This window comes from Talpa europaea (genome assembly GCF_964194135.1).
Source record: "Talpa europaea genome assembly, chromosome: 13".
NCBI classification, from domain to species: Eukaryota; Metazoa; Chordata; class Mammalia; order Eulipotyphla; family Talpidae; genus Talpa; species Talpa europaea.
This window is the reverse complement of record NC_140080.1, coordinates 14456585-14479733: the sequence shown is the minus strand read 5'-3', so window position 1 is coordinate 14479733 and position 23149 is coordinate 14456585. Positions and strand designations below refer to the sequence as shown.

The following is a 23149-nucleotide window of genomic DNA, read 5'->3' as shown; positions in this document are numbered from 1 at the left end:
GTGTTCTATGAGCAAATCTAATGCACCATTCACAGTTCTTAGCATCATCGCCTTATCTGGAGCCAACAACCTTGAGGCCAGTCATCCTGGGTAAGAGGATTAGGGTCCTTAGACTTCCATTCTGCGCCCTCTACTCTTACTCCCTTGGAAGAAAGTAAGACACACGAATGTCATACACCCCCATGGCTTCAGCTGTCACCTCCTCAGGGATCACTCCCCAAGCTGCTCACAAAGCCCTGGCCTCCTCACTCAACTTTTCTGACAAATTTCTCATACAGCGTGTGCTAAATGGAAGTCATCTCTTTCCCATAAAACCCAGCTGCAGAAATGCCTGTTCCTTACTTCTAAATGCTTTCAGTAGACATACAGGGGGCACAATGGTACCTCGCAGAAGTGACACTCACACAAGTTTGATGGAGGACAAGAATAGAAAGACTGCAAAGGAGGGACCCCAAGACCAGAACCTGACTCACAAGGAGGTGGAGGGGAATAACATGACCATTAACCCAGCTGTAGAGATCAGGACCCTTAGGCATCAGTGCCTTATCACAGGGCACAAGACCCAAGCAGGATCAGAATGCTCTAGGGAGTGGAGCACAGGCCTGAGGGTAAAGATATGGAGATTGGGCCCACCCTGGAATCTCTGGTCCTTCCTGGTTTTGCCTGTTACCCAACATCAGCAACAAATCTCTGGTCCTTCCTGGTTTTGCCTGTTACCCACTCCACGGAGGAGTGACCCCTCCCAAATAGAAGAAGACTGTACCAGTGCAGTCTCTGCACAGGCTGGGGGCAGCACCCCCACTGCCCACCTGTGACTCTGCAGGTGCCTCTTTTCACCATCTCTCTTCCTCTGCAGGGCAGCAGCCTCCCTGCCTGCCCGTGACCTGTACATGCCAGGAATTCTCTTCACTGACCTCTCTCAGTGGAGGCCACTCTCCTCAAGGCTGCCTGCCTGCCACCATGCAGGCCTCTCTCCGCAAACCTGTCCCTTCTGGGGCAGCTCTGCCTGCACACTTGTGTCTATGCAAGTGGCTTTTACTCTTTTGTCCCTTTCACTCATAAACCTGCCCTTTAAATATAACTAGCGTCTCTGTCTCATGGAGAAACTCGCCTGGGAAACTCACCGCGTGCCACTGAAAGGGAAGCTCTAGTAGCACCTTTCCCAGAGTGACCCCAAGGACCCCGCACTAACTCCAAAAACCACACCAGGATAACTGCAGAGGCTGGCAGCTCGCAGTGCTCCTCAGAGTGCAGTGTTCCAAGGATGAGCCACAGCCTGCTGCTGCCCCTCCCTCCCATCAGCTCCAGAGGCACATCAGTGAGCTGGTTCTCCCCAAGGAAGCTAAGCACCCCAATTTACTGAGTCGGTTGGCATCAGCACTTTGCCTGCCAATTGGAAATCCCAGCTGTCTCCATGCATCTTCATTCTCCCCAGCCAAGTCTCTAGACTCTTCTGGAGGCCCTGCCTCAATTCCCAACATTAAGTGTGGGAGGAAAGTTGATATTCCCAAGGTGGATTCTTTCTACTCTCTATCAGGCAGACTCCACATTAAAGATGCTGGCAATAGTACTACTGCCCGCCAGCAGCAGTAGTAATATAGCAGGGAAAGCGGGGTACTCCCACCCTAAGAAAGGCTGGGAAGGGAGGTCAGTCTAGAAAACACAGGGAAGAATAAGGAGCAAGGAAGGAAGAAGCAGGAGACAAGAAGATTGGGAGGAGGTACACAGAGCAGACAGACATGTGAAGAAGCTGTGGACGTGTAGCAGGGACCTGGGGGACACGGCAGGAGACACTTGAAAGTGACAGAGATGTGGGTGAGAGGCCTGTGGGCAGGATGACAATGGCAGCCTTTATGTTCACTTTGCAGTCAAATGCTCTACCACTGAGCTATACCCCCATCTTTATGTTCACTTTGATTTTGATTTTGTTTTTCCCTTCCATAATTGCCTGGCCCCTTCTGCCCCTTTCCTGTGGGTCACCCCCAGAAGGTGCCTTAGACTCATGGCAAGCTTTTGGGCCTCAGTGGTCCTGCTCTGGGCCAACCCTGTTTGGCTGGGCTTTTACCCACGAGGAAATAGTTTACATTGGGTGCTTGATTTGGAAATTATATTCTTTCTCTTCTCTCTATCACGTGCTACTTCTATTAAAGTTCTTTTCCATTGAAGGTTTTACGCACTAAGCATATTTTATCTGTATGTGGTGGATGGCAGAACCTGTTCAGAGCATGCAAGTTTGGGGGTGCTGAAGTGCCCCTCACCCTGACAGCTAACAGTAGTAGCAGCAACAGCAGTATTATAAGGCCCCTAGACCTACACCTGGCCGGCCTCATCTTCCTGTTATTGAGCCCCCAGGTTGCTAAGAATTCCACAATCCCTGGTCAGTCAGACACCAAGGGGGATGTCTGTGAAGTGCGACGTATGAAGACGCATCTGGGCATGCCCCAGTGTAGCCCAACCTAAAACACACCATGACACTGCTCCCCATACCACACCCTGGTAATCAACCCCATAAAGCTGGGATGCCCCCCACTGCTCTCAGGCCAAGAATGTGGCTCAGGGCTGTTGCTGCCCCTCTTCAGTTGTGTAGACCACAATAAATGTTCCTTGGTTGAAACCTATTATTGGATTTTTCAAAATGGGGGGTGGGGTTAGCTGGTGGAAGCCGGGAGTCCAGTCTGGCTTTATTTCATTTTGCACGGACCCTTCAGAACCTGTAACAGAAATATCTTACCGATAGCCAGCATCGCCTTAGCTCCCTTCGCTTTGCTAAACTCTAGATTGACTCCAGGCCCTGATTTCCGTTTTCTAGAAGCATTTACTTCAGAGAACTTGAAATTGTCAATTCCTCCTCTGCCTCATTGACATGGCAATCTCACAGCCTCCTGCCAGTCTCACCACCCAGGATGGCTTTCTCCAGGATTAGTTGCCACCCCCCTAACACGCAATCAGTGGGGAAGAGAAGGCCCCTGTCTGCCAGTCTCTGTGGGAGGGCAGGAGCCTAATTGGGAATCGATGGATGCCAATTAGCAAACACAGATGGCCTAATCACAGAGAAAAACATTTGCAAATTGGGGAATACCTCAATGCTCAGACCACACCCCAAGGATCCACTACATCCCCACTGCCCTGTGGTATTTTCCTCCTGCCTTTTGTTTCAGTGGAGTCAAGCTCTCACTGAGTTCTGGCCTTTCCCCTATTCATATAGAAAGCCTGAAATAACTTCTCCTTTGCCCATTTCATTCTGTCCAGGGCAAATTTTGCTTTGACATCTTCACAGGCAATTTCACATCTGATCATCTGATCAGCCAAACATTTCTGGGGTGTAAGGTTTCCAACTGTCTGAAGATAAAAGTACATGGAACTGTTTTAATATTGATAAATTCCCTTTCAAATCCCAGATATTCCGGAGTTACCACTTTCGGTAGAGAACCTTGGTCATCTATAAAAGCAGCAAGTTCTCCAGGTGTGTCATGTTCTTCCATCCAGTCTTGCCAGTGGATTGTGAGGTCATTGGCCCTATTTTCTGCCCACCCCCAGTGCACCTATGATATCGTTAATATTTCTAAGTGAGAAATATCCCCTCATTTCTATTAAGAGGCTTCAGTGACTTCCCCGTCAGTGATATTCTGCACCCCTGGCCTATGGGTGCAGGTTCATCATACCTGTCTGCTCTCCTACCTGCTCAGGATCACTCCTGCTCCATCCTCACTTGGGCCAGAGCTACCTAACTCCCTGCTTCCGCTCACACACCTTCTCATTCCCCTTAGCTCTTCCCCTTTCAACTCTGGTCCCTCCCTCTGTTCCGAAAAGCCTTCCCTGTTCACTTTACTCCACACAAAGATGCCTTTTACTCATCTTGAAACTTACTCAAAAGAAAAAAAATCCCGGCAAAGGGGTCCCCAAACCTTCTAGCTTCCCCAGGTAACAACATTTTCTTCTTGTGGGAATAAATGTGGTTAATAAATTAGGATCATCATTGTAAGCAAGACCTTTTCCTGAAAAGGGATCCAGGTAACTGATTGGGAGAAATGAGCTTCTTAGGCAAATCCTCTGCCTGAGAAGACTTTGTCTAAGTTCTTCATGAAATGTAGGTCTCCACAAATAGATTGGGAGGAAAACTTGTTCCTTTGTGTTCCAAATAAAGCACCTGGAAATTGTAATAGCATTTCACCGGGGACTGAAATCATAATTGGATTTTATTACAAGCCCCAAATATCTGTCCCAGAAAAAAAGAAAAAGAATAAAAAGGCTCAGAACTCCTTCCCCCTCTGCATGGTAGGGGTTCTGAGCTGGAGAATGCATGCAGGGGGAACCTTGACTGGCATGAGTAATAATGAACACATATCTGTTTTCACGAACCTCTAACTGAAATTCTAGCATTTCCTTCTACTATAATGCAACCAGCAAACCACAATAGTTTGAGCAATAGTTTTAGCTTCGTTACAGATGAAAACACATTTTTTCATAACCCATTAGAGTTGGTGTAGATATGTCAAAACATTATTTACGATCGTCATTTCTTCAAAATGATGATGGTTCTGAGACCCGCTGCTAGATTATTATAGGATACATTAATGAAACAGTTCTATTACTATCACAGATTGTTTTTAACCTTTTGGTGTCTTTCGATCTAATTGCCTTTCTTTGTAATCTTACACATGTTATTTTATCTGATTCAAAACATCCTTTTGAGAAATGGTCCACAGATCAGAGTTGGATAGAAGGATCCATGATATGAAAAATAAGATTACGAGCCCTTGCAAAGAGGCTGAGAGGATACACAACCACCACCTCCACTGCAGGTGGTGATGAGAAGCCACAGCTCCTGGTTACAGAGGCTACAGAGGCGGCTGACCCCCCCCCAACAGAGGACTGCAGTGAGGTGGTATATCCTGGTTACCACCTTGAAATCAACCTAATACTCTCCTTGCTCCTAACATTACAGCAGAATGAAAGGCCAAGACCAGGTCTAGCACAAAGAGCAGAGGCTCCCCCTGAGGGCAACCTGATAGATGCCCAGAGCAGGCAGGGGCCAGAATGGAAGCAGCTGCCTCACTCAGTGCACTGGGCATGCAGCTGACATTTTCCTTCAAGCAACACCATCTTCCTGGAGGAGGCATTTCCCTGATTTACATTCAGCATAAATTCCTTGATTCACTATAAACAGGGACCATGAGTGGCACTGGAGTTTGTGTTGGTTGTGACACTCATCTGTCTCTGTGGCTGGTTCAATTTTCACAAACAAGCTCCTATTTCTACTAGGTCCTTAATGTGGACACAGCCCTCTACCTCCCCTTGCCCCCAGCAAGACCACAACTGGTGCCTAATTAGTGCTCAATAAAAGGCCACAATTATCCCTTAGCAATGGAGAAGGCTGCTGAGAAACATGTTGGTAAGCAATCTCATCACTGTGCAAACATCACAGAATAATCACACAAATGCAGCTGCAATCCCCTGCCACACACACTGAGGCACAGCGGGGGGACACCAGGGTCCACACCATCCTCCATTGACCGAAACATCCTTGCGCGAAGCATGTCTGTATCAGGCACCTACTCTGTGCCAAGCACCCTGCTAAAAGGCTATATATGCTACTTCATTTCATTCCACAACACCGTGAAGGTCACATGGTTATCTCCATTTTATGGATGAGGAAAACTAGGACCCAGAAAGGTCATTTATTTTATTTTATTTTTCTCCTGTAAATGTCTTATGTCAATTTAATTATTTTTTTATAAGATTTATTTATTTATACAAGAACTGGGGTACAGGTAAGAGGCACGGGAGGGTGAGAGAATTCACAAGAGAGAGCGGGGAGCAGAACAGGCAGAAGGACCAAAGTACTCTGCTGAGGGGAGCAGCAGGCGAGGCAGGAGAGGTCTGTGCACCATGTGGATTTCTCCCTGGCCAGCTGGGAATCGAACTGGCGCTGCAGAGGCTGCGGCGCAGTGCTTAACCCACTGCATCAATGAGGAGGCCCCAGAAAGGTCATTTAGCTCAGAGTTATTAGTAGGCTCCATGGTTTGAAACCCAGATATGTCTGGCCCCCAAATTAAATCCTTTCCAGGATATTATGCTGCCTTAGATTTATTTTAGGGCCTCCCCGGTGGTGTAGCGGCTGAGTGCTGGGTTGCGAAGCTGCCCGCAGCCTCTGCAGCACCGGTTCGATCCCCGGCTGCTCCCCGGCCACCAGAGGAGGGTCCCACATGGCACGCAGGCCTCTCCTGCCGCCCACTGCTCCCCGCAGCAGTGTACTTAGGTCCTTCTGACTGCTCTGCTCCCCTCTCTGGCTCTGGTGAATTCTCTCACCCTCCGCGCTTCTGACTGTACCCAGTGCTTGTTTAAATAAATAAATAAATCTTTAAAAAAAAAAAAAAAAAGCAGTGATCCAAAGTTTAAAAAAAAAAGATTTATTTTAATGATCACCACCATCTGTACACAGGATATTGTAGAGGGAGGAGATGCAGTCAATGCCAGCTACACAGTCTTTTCTAAAAGAAGCCTAGGGGATTAAAGGAGAATGCACTTTAGATAACCCCAAATTTGCCTGCTCTGTCTCTTCTGTCATAGCACACATCTCTAAGTGTGCGCAGGGGAAAAACTCCCTCCCGCCTCACACACACACCCCACATCTGACCTGAGCACTGGATTTGGAAATCGTACATAGACAAAAGTAGCCTAGAAAATCCCTTCCAAAGGAATAGCTCTGCACACCCAGGCATTCCTCCAGTTTTGGGACAAGTAATGCCCGTCTTAGGTGGAACTGCTGATAAAGCTGTAGGCTCAAGCATAGGAGTCAATGTGTCTAAATTATGCTTATCTTTAAACTTCAGACCCACCCCCACCTCCACCCCCACGGACCCGGAGGAAGCAGCTCCAGGTCTGGCTCCTCTTTTCTGCTCACTTTGAGGCCAGGGTCATGGAAGGAAATGCAGGCAAAGGACTCATGCTGGAACCTCTTAGTCTTATCTTTCCAGTGCTGTCAGCATGTAGAATTGAATATGTGTGAGCTGATTGTGTCACACAATGGAGAATAAGTCTTTTTTTCACTTTTGTTTCTAAGGATATTAGCGACTTAAGAAAAGTCTAGCCCCAAAGTTGGTCTCTGCTTTTATTCAGTAGCAGATGATGAGACTATTCAGAGACACTATCTGCAAAATACCCCTGGGAAAGTAGATGTAAAAGACACACACATGAACATACACTCAGAGAACCTCAAGGGGATAAAGCAGCAGTGGCTCAGACAGGTTTCCACCCAAAGCAATCACTGCAGAGAGTCCAGTTTGTTACCCTCATCCAGTCTCCAGGCTTCCTTCCTATACTTGCTAAAAATGACAGGTCATGGTGATAATGGACAGGTGAGTCAACTCCCACCAGGGATTTGTCTGGTAAAGAGAAACAGCTCCGGTGCAGGGGAGCAATTAAGTCATTTCCTGGCTTCTCCCTCCCAGCCATTCAGCTGTTTCCAAAGTCCCAAAACTGCCCAACAGCCTCTCCCCAAATCTCCCTGGCCAAGATCTACAATGTTTTCAGATAAGCAATGCTAGCTTTCAGAGTAACTACTTACAATAGGTAAAGATTCCTAGCGATCCTTTGACTGCTGTATTTCTCTCTCTCTCTCTCTCTCTCTCTCTCTCTCACATACACACACACACACACACACACACACTTCTGTGGCTCAATATAAAATAATGTGAAAATGAATATCAAATACTTAAAATAATTTGCAAGCTCACTCAGCAAAGAATTTGACAAGGTGTGAAACACAACACAACCGCATAGTCAAGACTGCTAATGCCTTGAAAGCTGCCATCCAGCTCTCAGGTCAGTCTCAGGTCAGCCTCCACCAGGGCCTCTTTAGCCACATATCGTTTCTATTGGGATCCCAGGAATCACCCGCTTAAGTTCTTCCTTGCAATCTGTACGCATCAATGGAAACAAGGAAGAAAACTCTTTGAGGAGACCAGAAGACTGGGCGATTCTCAGGGTTCCCGATAGATACATCCAGCATTATCCTCACAGAGTTCAGAACCACTCACCCCGTCTTTTGCTTGTGAATGTTCTTTCTCCCAGATCCCTAAGGCCCTTGAACACTCACTTCTTGACTTCCACTTTATTTCAGACCGCACAGCAACCGAAGAACCCCAGTTCAGTTTCCCTCCACACCTCACTACAACACAGCAATATCACAGTAGATGTTCAGAGTCCACATCCCGTGACTTGCTTTTGCTTCTTCTGTCTACCAGCCTCAGAGGGAATCAGGGTTAAAGGAGCCACTGCTGAAGAAGGGGCCCTTTCGCAGCCTGAGGCCCTGCCTGCGGGCGAAAGCGGCCTGGGTCACGGTCAAGAGGAGTGCACGTACCTTCCAGCTGGATGAACAAGGAGGAAAAAATACAGGGGGAAAGAGAAACTGTCCTGCCTTGTTTCCTTTGTTTTGCTGAGAAACCATAGACCCCTCCAGGGAAAAAGTCATAAGGCCTCTAAGGTGCTCCTAACAATTTAACACTTTATAATATCAGCTGGGAGGAGAAGAGATTGTTAACTCTCTCCCACTGCCGTCTGTTGTAAAATCACAAGCAATCCGCCAGTGAATATTCATCTTCTTGTCCATCTTCCATTTGCAATAAGTCATAAATTTAGAATTTAAGTTTTGAGTCTTATATTTTAAGTCTACTTTTTAGAGGGTGGGGGGAAGGGGAAGTAGAGAAGCTAAATTTAGTCCTTGGGAAAATGTGCTTTACCCAGAAACCATTCTTTATTTTTCCCCTCAAGTTTTATTGTTTTGCCATCACTTATATGCCTATATAACTTTGGGGGTATGTTTCCTCGCCAGTATATGTTTCACTCACCCTCCACCAAAACTCCTATGCCAATGCCCCAACCCCATTTTTTCCCATCCCTCCTCTCCAGTACATTTTCTCCAGAGTCTAAGAATTTCTTTTGTTGTGCTTTGCCAGTTTGTTTACTTCAGTGACTTATATTCTACCAATGAGTGAAACCATCTGATACCTGTCTTTCGCTTTCTGACATGTCATATTTTGACTTGAGGTGTTGAACTAATATTAACACCCAATTATTCCCAACCTTTTTCCCCCATAATCTTGCAAATTATAACTTCCCTTCTTCCTCTCTTCCTTCCTGCCTATTGAATAACACAGCATTACAACATGTAACTTTCATTGTTCATCATTGAGAATTAACAACTGTATATACTACAATAAGTTCACCGCTACCAGTGGCTATTTTAAACTTTGGTCTATATCTAAGTTTCTAGAAATCTACCTCTATCTATCTCTGCCGATATCTCTATTGCCATATGAGAACAAAAACATGCTGTCCCAAGAGCATATAAGCCCCAGTGATCAGCTAAGCTAAGCCATGTATTCATCTCTAAATGACAGCTCTCCAACCCCTGTCATCTGCCAGTAGGACTCAGATTTGTTATGAGTCATTAAAACCACTTCACGGGCACATGAATACCCGCCCCATTCATTTGTGAATCATAGAATAAAATCACCAGTTCATTTCAAATTACTTTCGCTGCAAAGAACAAGAAAAGGCAACAAAATCTTCCGGTACAATAGCTTGCACCCCATCTGGCAATGAAGTAAAACCTTAAGGTGGTAGTAGAAGTAGGTTTGACCTAAACTTTACCTCCATGAAGCAACGGCCATATTTTTGAGATTACTATGTAAATTTGACATATCAAACATGGCCAACTTGCCATTATGTTTTGCTAAACTTCACAGCAGGTAAATATCCTGCCAGTCTTCTCCACCATCAATCACAACTTATAAAAACACATTCCCTCGCCAACAATCAGTGGGAAAAGGCAGTCTCCACTGATTTTACCTGTAGAAACAGAGGGAAAACTCCCTTCTACCCCTATTTGGGGTCATCTCTGGCTAGTCAAGCAATCAACTTAACATCAGATAGCTTAGAAGGAAAAAAAGAAGAAATTTAATTATTGTGTGTGAAGAGTCCACATTGCTTTACCTTTCAGTGTAAATAGGGCAAGCTGAGGTTTTTTATCTTGGGCTAAGGGGTGATGTAGAGGCCTGGGGCATCAAGGAGGAAGGAGGGGGACTCACATGACAAACCAGATACTCTCTGCCATATAGAAAAGAAACTTTTCTGATCAAGAAAAGTTATTTACGGAGATAACCCTAAATCTGGATAATGCCCCCAATCTTCATTATTCTAGGCAGGTAAGGCAATGGTAAAAGATCTCCTGAGCCTGCAGGGTATCCACAGACCTCAGCTTAAACAACCCAGAGGGCAGGGTGACACGTCTGTTCTGGACATCTTGGAGAGGCTTGGAGAGGCCAAAATGAACCCCAAAATAGCAAACATCGCAACAACCAAATGCAAGGGCAGTCATCCTAAAACTAATCAGACAGAGGGAAATCTAAAGGATGAGGATGGTATCCACGTGGTGCAAGGGGTTAAGCCTCAGCACTGTGAAGCTATCTGCAGCCATTGCAGAACGAGTTCAATCCCCGTCCAGGGAGCTGCCCACATGGCGCAGCAGACCTCTCCTGTCTCGCCGGCTGCTCCCCTCAGCAGTGTATTTCAATTTGCTTATTCTGTTCCCCGCTCTGTCTCTGGTGAATTCTCTCACCCTCCGCTCCTCTGGCCTATACCCCTGTTCTTGTATGCCTGAAGAAATAAAATAAATTTAAAAAAAAAGAAAAGTGCAGATAATAGTTTTAAAAAATAAAGTGCTAAGGAAATAACAGTATGCCACAGGACCAAAAACCATTACTTTGCTACTATTTTTTTTTTGAAATAAAATACAAAATAAATCATACCAAATAATTTACCCTGTATTATTTCCAAGTTTCTCAAGCAAAAAGCTAAGAGCTTTCTGAATTAATGGTTTAACTGGCAAATCTTCTGAAGAACTTTATATTAAAAACTGGAAGAGTACTTTTCAAAGTTAATAATACCTCTAGATGTGCAAGTCCAGAGTTTATTCAACTTTGAGATGACTTTTACTCAGAAAAAGTATTTCTTTTCTTCGGAGTGCTCAGATTTTCTAGAGGATCAGTTGAATGTAAATCAACATTGGCTGCTTTTTCAAATGAAGAATTCACATGCTGAAATAATGCTCTGTTTATTAATTCCTGGACAGTGGAAAACTTTATAATTGTATTAACTTATTTTATAAGTTTGTAGCTGTATATTAATCTGTAATTTGCCCTGTACCTCAAAAGCAACACAACTCATGAGCTTATTTATTGTAGTATCATTTATGATTATAAAATATTGTGTCCATATGCATCCCAATTATAATGATTGTGCTAATATTCCCTACTAATTTGATCTAGTAATGTCATATTACATTTAACTATAGACTAAAATTGCCATTCTCAGGGCACATTTTATCATTGCTGTAAATACCAAATTTGTTCCTGTTATTCTCTTTACCAGGAACAGCTTCACTTCACACTTTCAAAAGATTATAACCAGGCCTCCCCGGTGGCGCAGCGGTTGAGCGCTGGGTTGCGAAGCTGCCTGCAGCCTCTGCAGCACCAGTTTGATCCCCAGCTGCTCCCCGGCCACTGGAGGAGGGTCCCACATGGCGCGCAGACCTCTCCTGCCGCCCGCTGCTCCCCTCAGCAGTGTGCTTCGGTTCTTCTGTCTGCTCTGCTCCCCACTCTGGCTCTGGTGAATTCTCTCACCCTCCTGCGCTTCTGACTGTACCCAGTGCTAGTATAAATATATAAATAAACAAACAAACAAACAAAAAAGAAAGATTATAACCATTCAGTGCGCAATAAAAGATTTAAAATAGATATCTCTGACCCAGAATTCTTCTTTGGGAAACTTCTGTTAAGGAAAGATAAAGGTCCTTGAGGAAAAAAAAAATGGCATCTTATATGACTGTTACTTTATAGAGTTGCCAGTTTGGAAGAGCAAAAATCTAACAACTTAATCATCAAATAATGTAATACAATACACTATCATCATTGTATATAAAACGGTAATTTGGACATATATTTGTTGCTAGAAAGAAAAATATACATACCATTGTTAAGAAAGCAGATGCCAAATGAGAATCTAAGTTTTTTTTTTTTTTGAAACGGTTTTGGTAAATCACATTTTTCTAGGAACAGAACCATTTTTTCCAAGATTTCAAACTTATTAACATAAGTTGGTCATAATCACATTTTATTTTATTTGCAGCATCTGGAGCTATGTCTCTCTTTTTAGTCCTATTATTATTTTTTTTTTAATTTTTTTTTTTTTTGTGGGAACCTTGCCAGCAGCCAGGGAATGAACTGGCGCTGCAGAGGCTGCGGGCAGCCTTGCAGCCCAGCACTCAACCGCTGCGCCACCAGGGGAGGCCCTAGTCCTATTATTATTTGTGCCTTCTCTCTCAGTTTTCATCTTGTTAAACTTTCTCCCTCTGTCCTTCCCTCCTTGCTTCCCTCCTTCTTTCCTTTTCTTTCATTTTCTCCCTCTCTCTCGATCTGTCTCTCTCTCCCCTTTTCATCCTTCCTTTCTCTGTATTTTGTTTTTCTAGTTCATTATTCTTTGTTTTGGTTCTATATTAATGTTGTTTTTCTTGTGTCTTAAGACATGCTTAGCTCGTTAGTTTCCTATCTTTTCCCCCTTAATATGAACATTTGTGGATATAAATATCATTAGGTCTGTCTCTGCCAGTGCACTGCCACCCCAGTTTGCTTTTTATCTTCTTTTGTCCATTTATGGTCTCTTTGGAGTCCTCTTCCTGATTTGACCTCTTGATTCAAAGAAGAAATTTTTTGTAATTTTTTTTATTCCATGAAGAAGCTCGTTTATATTTCCTGCTCTCTCTCTCTCTCTCTCTCTCCCCCCTTCCATCCTTCCTTTGTATTTTGTTTTTCTAGTTCATTATAGTGTATTTGGTCTATACTTTTTATTAGTTGTAAGTTTTATTTGTCAGTGTGCAAGGAGAAGTCCAGAATGGGACTGTCGTCCAGCTAGGATAAGCAGGCCAGCTTCTGTTTGCAAGCTCGCACAGTAGTGATTTATTTACATCCTGATCTCCCCTGCTTTTCTGTCCCCTCCAGGCAGCATCTGCCAGACCCTTCATCCTATAGCTCATGCCGCAGCACTGGCACCTTGGGGCCGCCTTCTACTACCAGTAAGGAGTAAAAGCACATTTACCTGCAGGAACAGTAACTTGGGGATTCATTTCCTGAGAGTCTGAGCAACATATGGCACTTTTGCCAGGCTCTAACCCACTCCCCAATACTGTTAAATTGGGTTTCTGGGGCCTCCCTGGTGGCTCAGCGGGTTGAGCGCTATATTGCGAAGCTATCCGCAGCCTCTGTAGTGCGGGTTCGATTCCCGGCTGGCCAGGGAGAAACCCACATGGTGCGGCAGACCTCTCCTGTTAGGCCCGCTGCACCCCTCAGCAGTGTCTTTGGTCCATCTGCCTGTTCTTCTCTCCTCTCTGTCTCTGGTGAATTCTCTCACCTTCCCCTGCCCCTGACTGTACCCCAGTTCTTGCATAAATAAATAAATCTTTAAAAAAAAAAATTGGGTTTCTGCTTAACAGGCAAAGTAAAACTTACAGCTCACACACAGGACAGGGGCGGAGAGCAGCCCCTTCTGGTGAATTTCGTATCTTCCAGGCATTCTTTTCTATTTATCTTTGTCACAACCTAAATCAATATAGGGTTGATCTCAGATCTGTGTTTTAAACAAACAACACACCTTACAATCACATATTTGGTGTGTGTGTAAAGAAATACTGCAAGGTACTAGAAGGTATCTCTGGATTTTTGTCTTATCCTTGATTATTTCCCATTCTTACTGATTTCCTATAATAATCATATATTTTATAATTTTTAAAGCATTAACAAATATTTTAAAAAGATGCTTCTGAGAATACACTACCGTTCTCTCACAGTATGTCCAAAATATATATGTCCAGCAGATGGCGCAAAAACCTTCAGCCAAAATTAAAACAGATCCCCCCCCCCCCCAAAGCAGTAACCTTTACTGCCTCAAGATAGCTGTGTCCCCAGGGCATGTTTCCCGACCAGGGTCAGTCAAAATAGACACTGTCTCCCTAATTTTCATTCCCATTAACTATAATTTGGTTAACCTCTTACAGCCAGTGTCAGTCATTTCAGAGGTAAATCGGGGATGTGTGGAACACAGGAGGTTGCAGAGCAAGGTGACCTGTGAGGATTCTTGAGCAATAAAGTGGATGAAAAGGACTTTGGCAATGATATAGTCCCATCCCTTTTCAAATGTCTTTTTTTAGATTTCTCTCTAAACAAATCTTCATATACGAAAGCAACACACTGGAACTCCTTGATTTCAGAGGAGGTTGAAGACAAGAGCCCTCCCCTGACTCTCCCCGATGGCTGATGTAATCAAGAACTAGCTAGACTTCACCCCCACCTATGGGATCCATAAAACACTTCCAAGAAGTCCTAGAGAGAACCACTAACGCATGGCAATGCTTTCACTTTCCAGATGAGAAGCTTGTATTAACACTTCTCAATACAAGTCTTAATTTTCTTTTCTTATTAAAAAAAAAAAAAACATGCTTAGAGCTGGAGTCCAACCTATTGGCAGTCTCTGCCTACTGTTGCCATAAAAATGCTTACTTGACACCTTAGCTTTCAGGTCTCCGGTGGATGTGTGTGGATCAAAAGCCTTCACATGAGGTTTCTCAACATAAAATAGTACTTTTGCTATGTCCTAACTTACCAAGGCAAAGAAAAAATCCAAATAAGTGGAGTTTGACAGTAAACAGAGTGGGTTTTAAATTCTGGTTCTTGCCTTAAGCTTCTGTTTTCCAGGAGTTAAAAATCATACAATTATACTGACCTGAGTTGCTCATTAATCCAAAATGTCTCCGTTCCAATCCTTTTTTTTATCTTGGCCTGTGTGATGTTGGGGGGAAGGAGAGTAGGGGCTTTGCAAACCACATTTCGAATTCTGCCAACAGGGGGTGCTGAGAGACACGGAAAGATTGGCAGAGGGAGGGAGAGTGGCTGGGGGTTGTCCTTGTTTTTTCTGTTTTTACCAGGTTCACCCCAGCAGTGATCCTGACTGTGGCTGTAGGATTCCATTTTCAGGGTTCCCCCACACCAGTGTCTCAGCCCCAGAACCAGCTGGCCCTCCCCAGTGTGGGGCTGCAGCTCTGTCCTGCGCTTAACCTCAGCTTTGGAGGCAGAAGCACCTGCTTCTTGGTTCTAAGTAACCCCACCTCTTCTATTTTGGTGTTACAAAACAGCTCAGTGTTAGTTCAGTGTTACTTTTTTTCTGCCTCTTCAGTTCCTCACATAACTTTTCCTTATAAGTTTTCTCAGTTCAAGAAAAGGGGATCTAGCTCTGTTTTCCCAACACCTGCTACAGGTGGGATTCTGAGGTCAGGCGCAGCACTGTCCTTGGCCTGATGATCGATCAGTCTCTTGTGGTTGATCACAGTGAGGTACCTGCTGAGCAAAGTGCCTTCCGGCCCGGAGGAACCTGCTGACTGAGAGGCTGCTGTGGGAGCTGATGGTGGTTTCTGGGAGCTGATGGTGGTTTCTGGGTGTGCCGGAGGCTGAGGAAGAAAATGATGGAAGCTCTTTGTTCTTGAAGCTACTCTGCAGGCTGCAAGGTCACAATCTAATTCTAATTCACGGCCTGATTGGAAGGAGATCCTGAGCTTGGGAGAGGGACATGTGGGTGGGCTCCAATAAAACAGCAAGTCTGTGCTCCCCACTTTAAACTCTGTAGTCTCTGAGCTCCAACCTTTGCCTGATATTCTGGGAAGCTCAAGGGAGAACTACTTCCTGCGCTAGAACTGGGTTCTTCTTTTGCATATTCTCACTTCTCTAATCCCAATGAGCAAATTCCTAACGTTTGCATCTCTTTGTTAAAATTAACAGGCAACTATTAATCAGAGACAATCTGCAGGGGCGGAGGAGGGACAGGGATCAAAACAGGGGCGGGAAGAACACAAGAGCACTGTGGTGATGGTGTGCGGGTGAAATGGTGGTGGGAATTTCACGGGGCCTGCACCTGAGAGGACAAAGCCCACATTGTACAAAAAGGAAGAATGATGTAAAACATATATAACAGATAATAATAAAAATAAATAAATAGAAAAAACTAAATCTTTTTGCTAGAACAAACAACAACAAAAACCATCTGCTTTTTGTCCTGACTGGACCCTGATGGCTACTCCCCTCCTGGGTTATTTGGAGGTTGAGTCCAAGTAGCAGGGGGCTCATTCTAGGGGCAGCACTTTCCTGCCCACTACCTCCCTTCTCTGCTCCATGTGGTAGGTCATAACTTTTCTCTGAACCTATTGGTAATGTGTATATCTTAAACAAGTTAAGATATACAATGTGTTCATAGTTTTTTGTTAATTAGAACAAAACAAGTTCCTTGTTTTAAGAACTTGTTTAAGCATATTTTCTCTAACATTGGGAGTGTGTGTTGACAGGCTGGGGGTGGGGAAGCGATGAGGGAGACATCTCCTTGATGAAGTCAGTCCCCTGTCTAGCCTCCCTCTCATTGCTGGGAGCCACCCTCTGGTCTAGCGATTAGGAAGGCCTTGCATTCTCTGCTGATATCTCTGAGGAACATTCTGTTCTCTTCCATGGGATATTCTTTTTTTTTATTGTCCATATTCTTTTTTTTAATGTTTTATTTTATATAATTCTTACATCATTTTTCATCTTTGCACAATGCATGCATTGTCATTTTGGTTATATTCCCCATACAATTGCACCCCCCCTTATTTTGACCTTAGTCCTTTCTCTCCCTCCTCTCCCTCCCCCACCATAGTGTGTCTCTGGTTTATAGTTGCTTTTTGATTTTGATTTTCACTTTGTATTGATTAGTCTTTTTCCTGGTCTCTTATTTAAGTTTTCTAAATTCCTGCTATGAGAGAGACCATCTGGAATCTTTCTTTTTCTTTTTGACTTATTTCGCTGAGCATGATCCCTTCTAGCTCCATTCATGTTGCTGCAAACTGCATGCATTTTTCTTTTTTGATTGCGGAGTAATATTCCATTGTATATATGTACCACTTTTAATCAGGGAAATGCAAATCAAAACTACCATGAGATACCATCTTACACCAGTGAGAATGGCACATATTAAAAAAACTAGCAACAACAAATGTTGGCGAGGTTGTGGAGAAAAAGGAACTCTTCTGCACTGCTGGTGGGAGTGCAAACTGGTCCAACCACTATGGAGAGCTGTGTGGAGATTTCTGGACCTACTAAACATAGAGCTTCCATAGGATCCAGCAATTCCACTCCTAGGTATCTACCCAAATGACACAGAAACATTAATTCCAAAGGGCACCTGCACTCCTATGTTTATAGCAGCACTATATACAATAGCTAAGCTATGGAAACAACCCAAATGCCCAAAAATAAATGACTGGGTTTTCCATGGGACATTCTTAGGATAATCGTTAAATGAGACCTGGGCCTCTGACATCACTAGGGATTGTCCTAGTTCTGAGACACTGATGGGAATAACAGATTCCACTGACCCCAGGTAAGACATACGAGGGTTGAGGGCCCATCCTAAATGACTGGGTGATCGCTGCCTGAGGATACAGAAGGGGTCCCACAAACCCCATATATAGTATCGCTTTACTGCTCTGGGGTACATCTCTGAAATCCCAGCATCCATCATTGCCCTCCCATGTGCTCTGCCACACCCCGCTGTGTAGACACCTTCTTCATTCTGCTTCAGCTCCTACACCCCATTCCTGGTCGGAGTCACCGCAGCTCCTCCTCGGCTCCTGTTGGCTGTGGAAACCTATTAGCACAGCCTTGACCCTTCTCAACAGATGGGAAGAGGAAGAGGCCAAATAACTCCTTCACATGTGGGCTGGAAAAGATCCTCTGCAGATGTGGAATTAAAGAGAAGAGCAAGCAAGGTACAGGCCATGTATGAATGGATACAAATGCTGCTGATTTTTCTATGTAATTCTTTGTGTTACATGGACTTGTAAGTTCCCCTTAAGACATTGCTTGACATACTAATCCTGTTAGGGTTTGAATGGAAAAAAAAAAAAGGGTATCATTGAAGCTAACAGGAAAAAAGTCAAGAACTCTTGATTTAATCTTGTTCATTCTGCTTCTTCACTCATTCATCTAGATAAACTGCTATATAGGTTAGCACCAGGGCTCTAAGTTGCAGTGGAGCTTGAGTTTTCAAGACTAAGGCATTTGCTCTTTTATTTGAAATCAACAATGGAAAGTCACTGAATGGACTGGAGCATAACATTGTAAGAAAAAAACATTAATTTCTAATTAACAAAAAACTATAAATACATTGTATATCTTAACTTGTTTAAGAATGAACAATAAAAAGTTGGGATGCTAATAGAAAAGCTGGTTTATATGTCAATGAAAGGCCTGCACCATTTGGAAAAATCTGCCTCAGTCTAACTTCCAGGCTATCCCAGTAGTCAATTAACAATCCTTTTTATACTCAGTATAAGGTGGGGTATAATAAAATGTAAGGCTTCTCTGGAATAGTTGGCCTCTTCCAAGGAAGAAAAAAATGTACATTATTCAAAATTCTTTTCCACATGTAAGGAGAGGACTATTAACCAAATACTTGGGCATTGGATTTTGGATAAGCACTTACAATGCTGTGTATTTACTACACAGATAAAGATGTAACAGGTCCTGCATTGTCAAGAAACAGTCTGGAGGGGCCTCCCTGGTGGCACAAGAGGTTAAGACACAGCGCTATGAAGCTATCCATAGCCACTGCAGCATGAGTTCAACCCCCATCCAGGGAGCTACCCACATGGCACAGCAGACCTCTCCTGTCTCACCCACTGCTCCCTTCAGCAGTGTATTTCAGTCTGCCTGTTCTGTTCCCCACTCTGTCTCTGGTGAATCATCTCACCCCCCACACCTCTGGCCTGTACCGCAGTTCTTGTATGCATAAATAAATAAATCTTTTTTTAAAAAAAAAGAAAAGAAAAGGTTTGGAGAGCTCTTTGTTTGTATTAGCAGCACTGGCATCATCCAATAACAGGCATCAGACCCCTGTCTGTGGCATGTGACACGATTATCAAAAGATGAGACTATAGGGCCTCCCTGGTGGCGCAAGGGGTTAAGCACTGCACTATGAAGCAATCCGCAGCCTCTGCAGCACGAACTCAATCCCCAGTCGGCCAGGGAGAAACCCACATGGCGCAGCAGACCTCTCCTGTCTCTCCCGCTGCTCCCCTCAGCAGTGTATTTTGGTCAGTCTGCCTGGTCTATTCCCCACTCTGTCTGTGGTGGATCCTCTCACTCCCCGCATCTCTGGCCTGTACTCCAGCTTTTGTATGCATAAACAAATAAATATTTTTTAAAAAGATGAGACTATAATCAGAAGGATCACAGGAAATACAGAATGAGCACTATATTTGGGCTGCATTAACTTAGACAAGAGACAGGGAGAAAAACCCTTAGGTCACATTACCTTGAGTTTATGTAACATATTTAAAGACTTTTAATTGATATATTTCTTCATCTTTACAATATTACTCTGAGGTAGACAGGAGATCTGTAGTTTTACCCCCATTCTACAAAAACAAAATCAAAAGTTAGCAGGGTTAAATCCTATACACACAAAGTCTAGAGTGGGATGATGCTTTGGCTGAGCTGACTTAATCAGGGGTAACAAAACGAAGCTAATTCCATCTATTGTGACTGATGAAAATCAGTCACAGTAAGTGACTGTAAGTTGTACAAATTACACGTTGATGCAATTATACCAAGGAAAATGACATCTCAAATTTAATCCTCTGAGTGTCCGGCTGTAAAGATTAAGCTCTGGCTAGCCCTTCTTCTAGTTCCCTTTATTTGATGTATTCCCTTTGTGCTAAAGATTACCCCAAAACTGCTCTTCTTGTTTGACACCATTAATTTTGCTCATAAACTTTGGCTGCAAGAGGGCTTAACCCACCCATGCTATGAAGGGCCTTGAGCACAGAGACTTCCTCCTAATTGGGCCTCCACACCTGTAGTCCTAAGGGTGCTTCACACATCCTACAATCTTGCACCTTTTGTGACACCCTAGAACTCAGCAGCCAGCAGGGCGAGGTGTGGAGTGGTAGGTGCTGTGGAGAGAGGACGGGGAAGAAGAGACACATTTCTTGCCTTTAGAACATTTAACGTGGCTCATGAAATTCTGTGTTCCTAACTTTATAAAGCTTGCTTTTCTCTGACTTTTCTGTCTTCCAGAGAATATTATTTTCCTGGTTTCTGTTTCCTTGTCCTGACATGTGATTTGCTCATCACTCTTCCAAATACTGAACTAAATAGGCCCGAGAGTATTGCAAATCTGTATTTCCCTCAGAAAAGAATGTGTTCATTTAGTTGATGGTTTAATGTTCCACAGGTTTTCACAATAGACTAAAAGACTTTCTAAGGTAGATTTGTTTTTACAAGGCATTTAAAGTCAATTTTGTGGTTTAATAGCCCAACATGAAGGGAAATCTCCCCCAGAAATACAGCAATGTTGGTGGAACCCCAGCAATCCCTTGGCAAACATGACAGTGTGGGGGGAGGCCAGGATGCTGAGGAGGATGAGGGAGTGAAACACAGATAATAAAACGTGTGGTTTCCCAGACTCGCACAATTGAGAAATACAATTGTGAGCAAACAGGATGCTAATGAGCATGAGGAGGCCGACCTGGTGCTAGATTATGTGTTTCCGCAGCCATGCAGCGATCTTGGCACTGCGCTTTCTGTTTTTCAGATTTTCTTTCTTTATTGTCTGTAATTTGGCTTGAACTGTAAGCCGCTGGTGCTCCTCCAACATGTTACTGAAAAAACGTTGCAGCTGAAAGGAGAGAGAGACAGTCGGTCAGGGCAACCTAACTCCTGTTTAGACAAAATAACACGGAGTTCATGCCACATGGTTTTGCAAATGAGCAATGACAGTTGGAAGGATTGGAAATGTGTATCCCTAAATTGTGTGTCCCCTGGGGAGACTGTGACCGAGGGAATGTGATGAAGGCCACACCTGCCCCTAAGAAGCAGATTGGCTAAAAGCTTCACAAAGCGGGGAGCTTTGTTTGTTTTATTCACTGGTCTATTTCTGAGGGATGTAGTAGGTGCTCAATAAGACTTACTGAGTGCATATTGGATATCTGTAGGGTAAAGAAAATAATCAGGCTTTTCTGCCCTTCCGCCATCAGGATAGATGATGGATCCTTGTCCTGAATGCATGCCTGATGGCGGGCACCTGGAATAGGGTGTGGGCATAGGTAGATGGGATTCAGCTGAGCTAAGACTGTGCTTTTAAGGGCGGCGTCATGGGGACGGCAGCAGCCCCAGCCAGCAGCAGCAGAACCTGAAGGAGAAGCTGAAGCAGAAGCAGAGAACGCCAGAGAGCCCAGATAGAGTAAAGACTTGCTGGGGGCTGGGAGGTTGGCAGGCCCCCAGCCAGCACCCCTGCCTGCCATATGCCTGGTGAACCCCAATAAAAGACCTGCAAAACCACTGAGGACTCTGACTCCTCCTTTACCCGGTCTGCATGGGATCAGAAAACCTGCACCTGTGTCCAGTCCGGCCCTTACAATATCACACAAGATTTGAGGGCAGAGAGACAGTGAGACATTTTCTGGCCTCAAAAGAGACTTGTTAACTTCCAAAGCTCAAAACTAACATGTCACATGTGTCTTTACAAATGTTCTCCTTCTAAACCAGTATTACTGCATCAAAAAATATTTTTAAAAATTTTCAAAAAAAAAAGAAAGTTTATTTATTTCCAAACTGCACTGTCTCCCTAAATGTACAGCTGGTCTGATATGGGTCTGCTGAACAGTTTTACCTGCCCCCACTGAGTTGCACAACCATCCTGCCATACACGAAGTTCGTTCCTTCTTCTGTTTCTTTATTTCGGTTATTAGTAAAGTGCCATAGTGTGACATCCTTGCTGGTGTTTGGACTATATACGATTTCCCTCCTCAGTTATAGTCACTGCAGTTCTTCTACCACCGAAGTACCCATAAACCTCCACCTGAGTCCACTGTGCTTTCCCTGTCCCTTCTCACCCTTCCCCCCTTGAAAGCCACAAATCTGTGATCAGTTTTCAAGGGTTGCTCTTAAAGTATGTCTTTGCCTGACTGTTTGTTGGGTTTCTCAGTATTCCACCTAGAAGTGACACCAAGTACATTTGTCTTTCTCCTTCCGGCTTATTTTGCTTAGTATAACTCCTTCCAGTTTCAGCCATGTTGCTGCAAATGGCATGAGTTAATCAAGAAAGAATACTTAGATGGTTTATTGATCCACTGGCCAATTCCTTTATTGGGTCAGCTCAAGCATTCAGCTATGGAAATGTGTTTCAATGTTACGTACGAGCCAGATCTCAACTGACTTTTAAGTTATATTCTGCAAGCCCATTTTGGCATCATAGATTAGAACTCAGAACACATGTTGCTGTAAGACGATACCATGGCCGTCCAGGTCACAAAAGGTCTCTTAAACCCTAATGCACTTGAACTTAAGTAGTCACAGGGCTGTCCAGCCTAAAGGCAATGTGAAAGAAAAGTGCAGTTCACAGAAAAAGCAGGTTGAGGAACTGGGAACAAAATTCCTACTCTCTCCCACTTGCTCACACATGCCAGGATGGGAAACCCCTATTCACACCTCGCACACCACTGCTTGGTGTTGTGTCTATATGCCAGCAGCAGGCAGGGTGGAACTGGGGTCTTTGGGAGTACAAGGGGGCCTTCATGTGAACTTGAGAGCATGAATGACGACAGACTTCAGCAGAGAGGAGCTGGAGATGCAGAGGATAGGGAAACTATGCTGATAAGGAGGGAGGAGGGACTTGTGACTTTTTAATTTTCCCTTTAGATAATGACTTTTTTAAAAAATATTTTCAGCTGCTTAATTTCTTTCTTTTTTTTTTTTTAAGATTTATTTATTTATTTATCCAAGCACTGGGTACAGTCAGAAGCGCGGGGGGGTGAGAGAATCCGCCAGAGCCAGAGCGGGGAGCAGAGCAGGCAGAAGGACCAAAGTACACTGCTGAGGGGAGCAGCGGGCGGCAGGAGAGATCTGAGTGCCATGTGGGACCCTCCTCCGGTGCCCTGCAGAGGCTGCGGGCAGCTTTGCAACCCAGAGCTCAACCGCTGCACCACCGGGGAGGCCCTTGATAATGACTTTTGATA

General features: G+C 44.2%; 1 protein-coding gene across 1 annotated transcript in view; it reads right to left on the bottom strand.

Moving 5' to 3' along the window:
* Positions 1–20667: 20667 nt before the first annotated feature.
* The window catches only part of LVRN (laeverin), a gene marked incomplete at both ends in the record, with an annotated part of 64308 nt that continues 61826 nt past the window's right edge, over positions 20668–23149 (bottom strand). The window contains one exon of the mRNA XM_084251956.1: positions 20668–20811. Within this exon, the coding sequence (XP_084108082.1) occupies positions 20668–20811 (144 nt within the window). The remainder of the gene's footprint in view (positions 20812–23149) is intronic.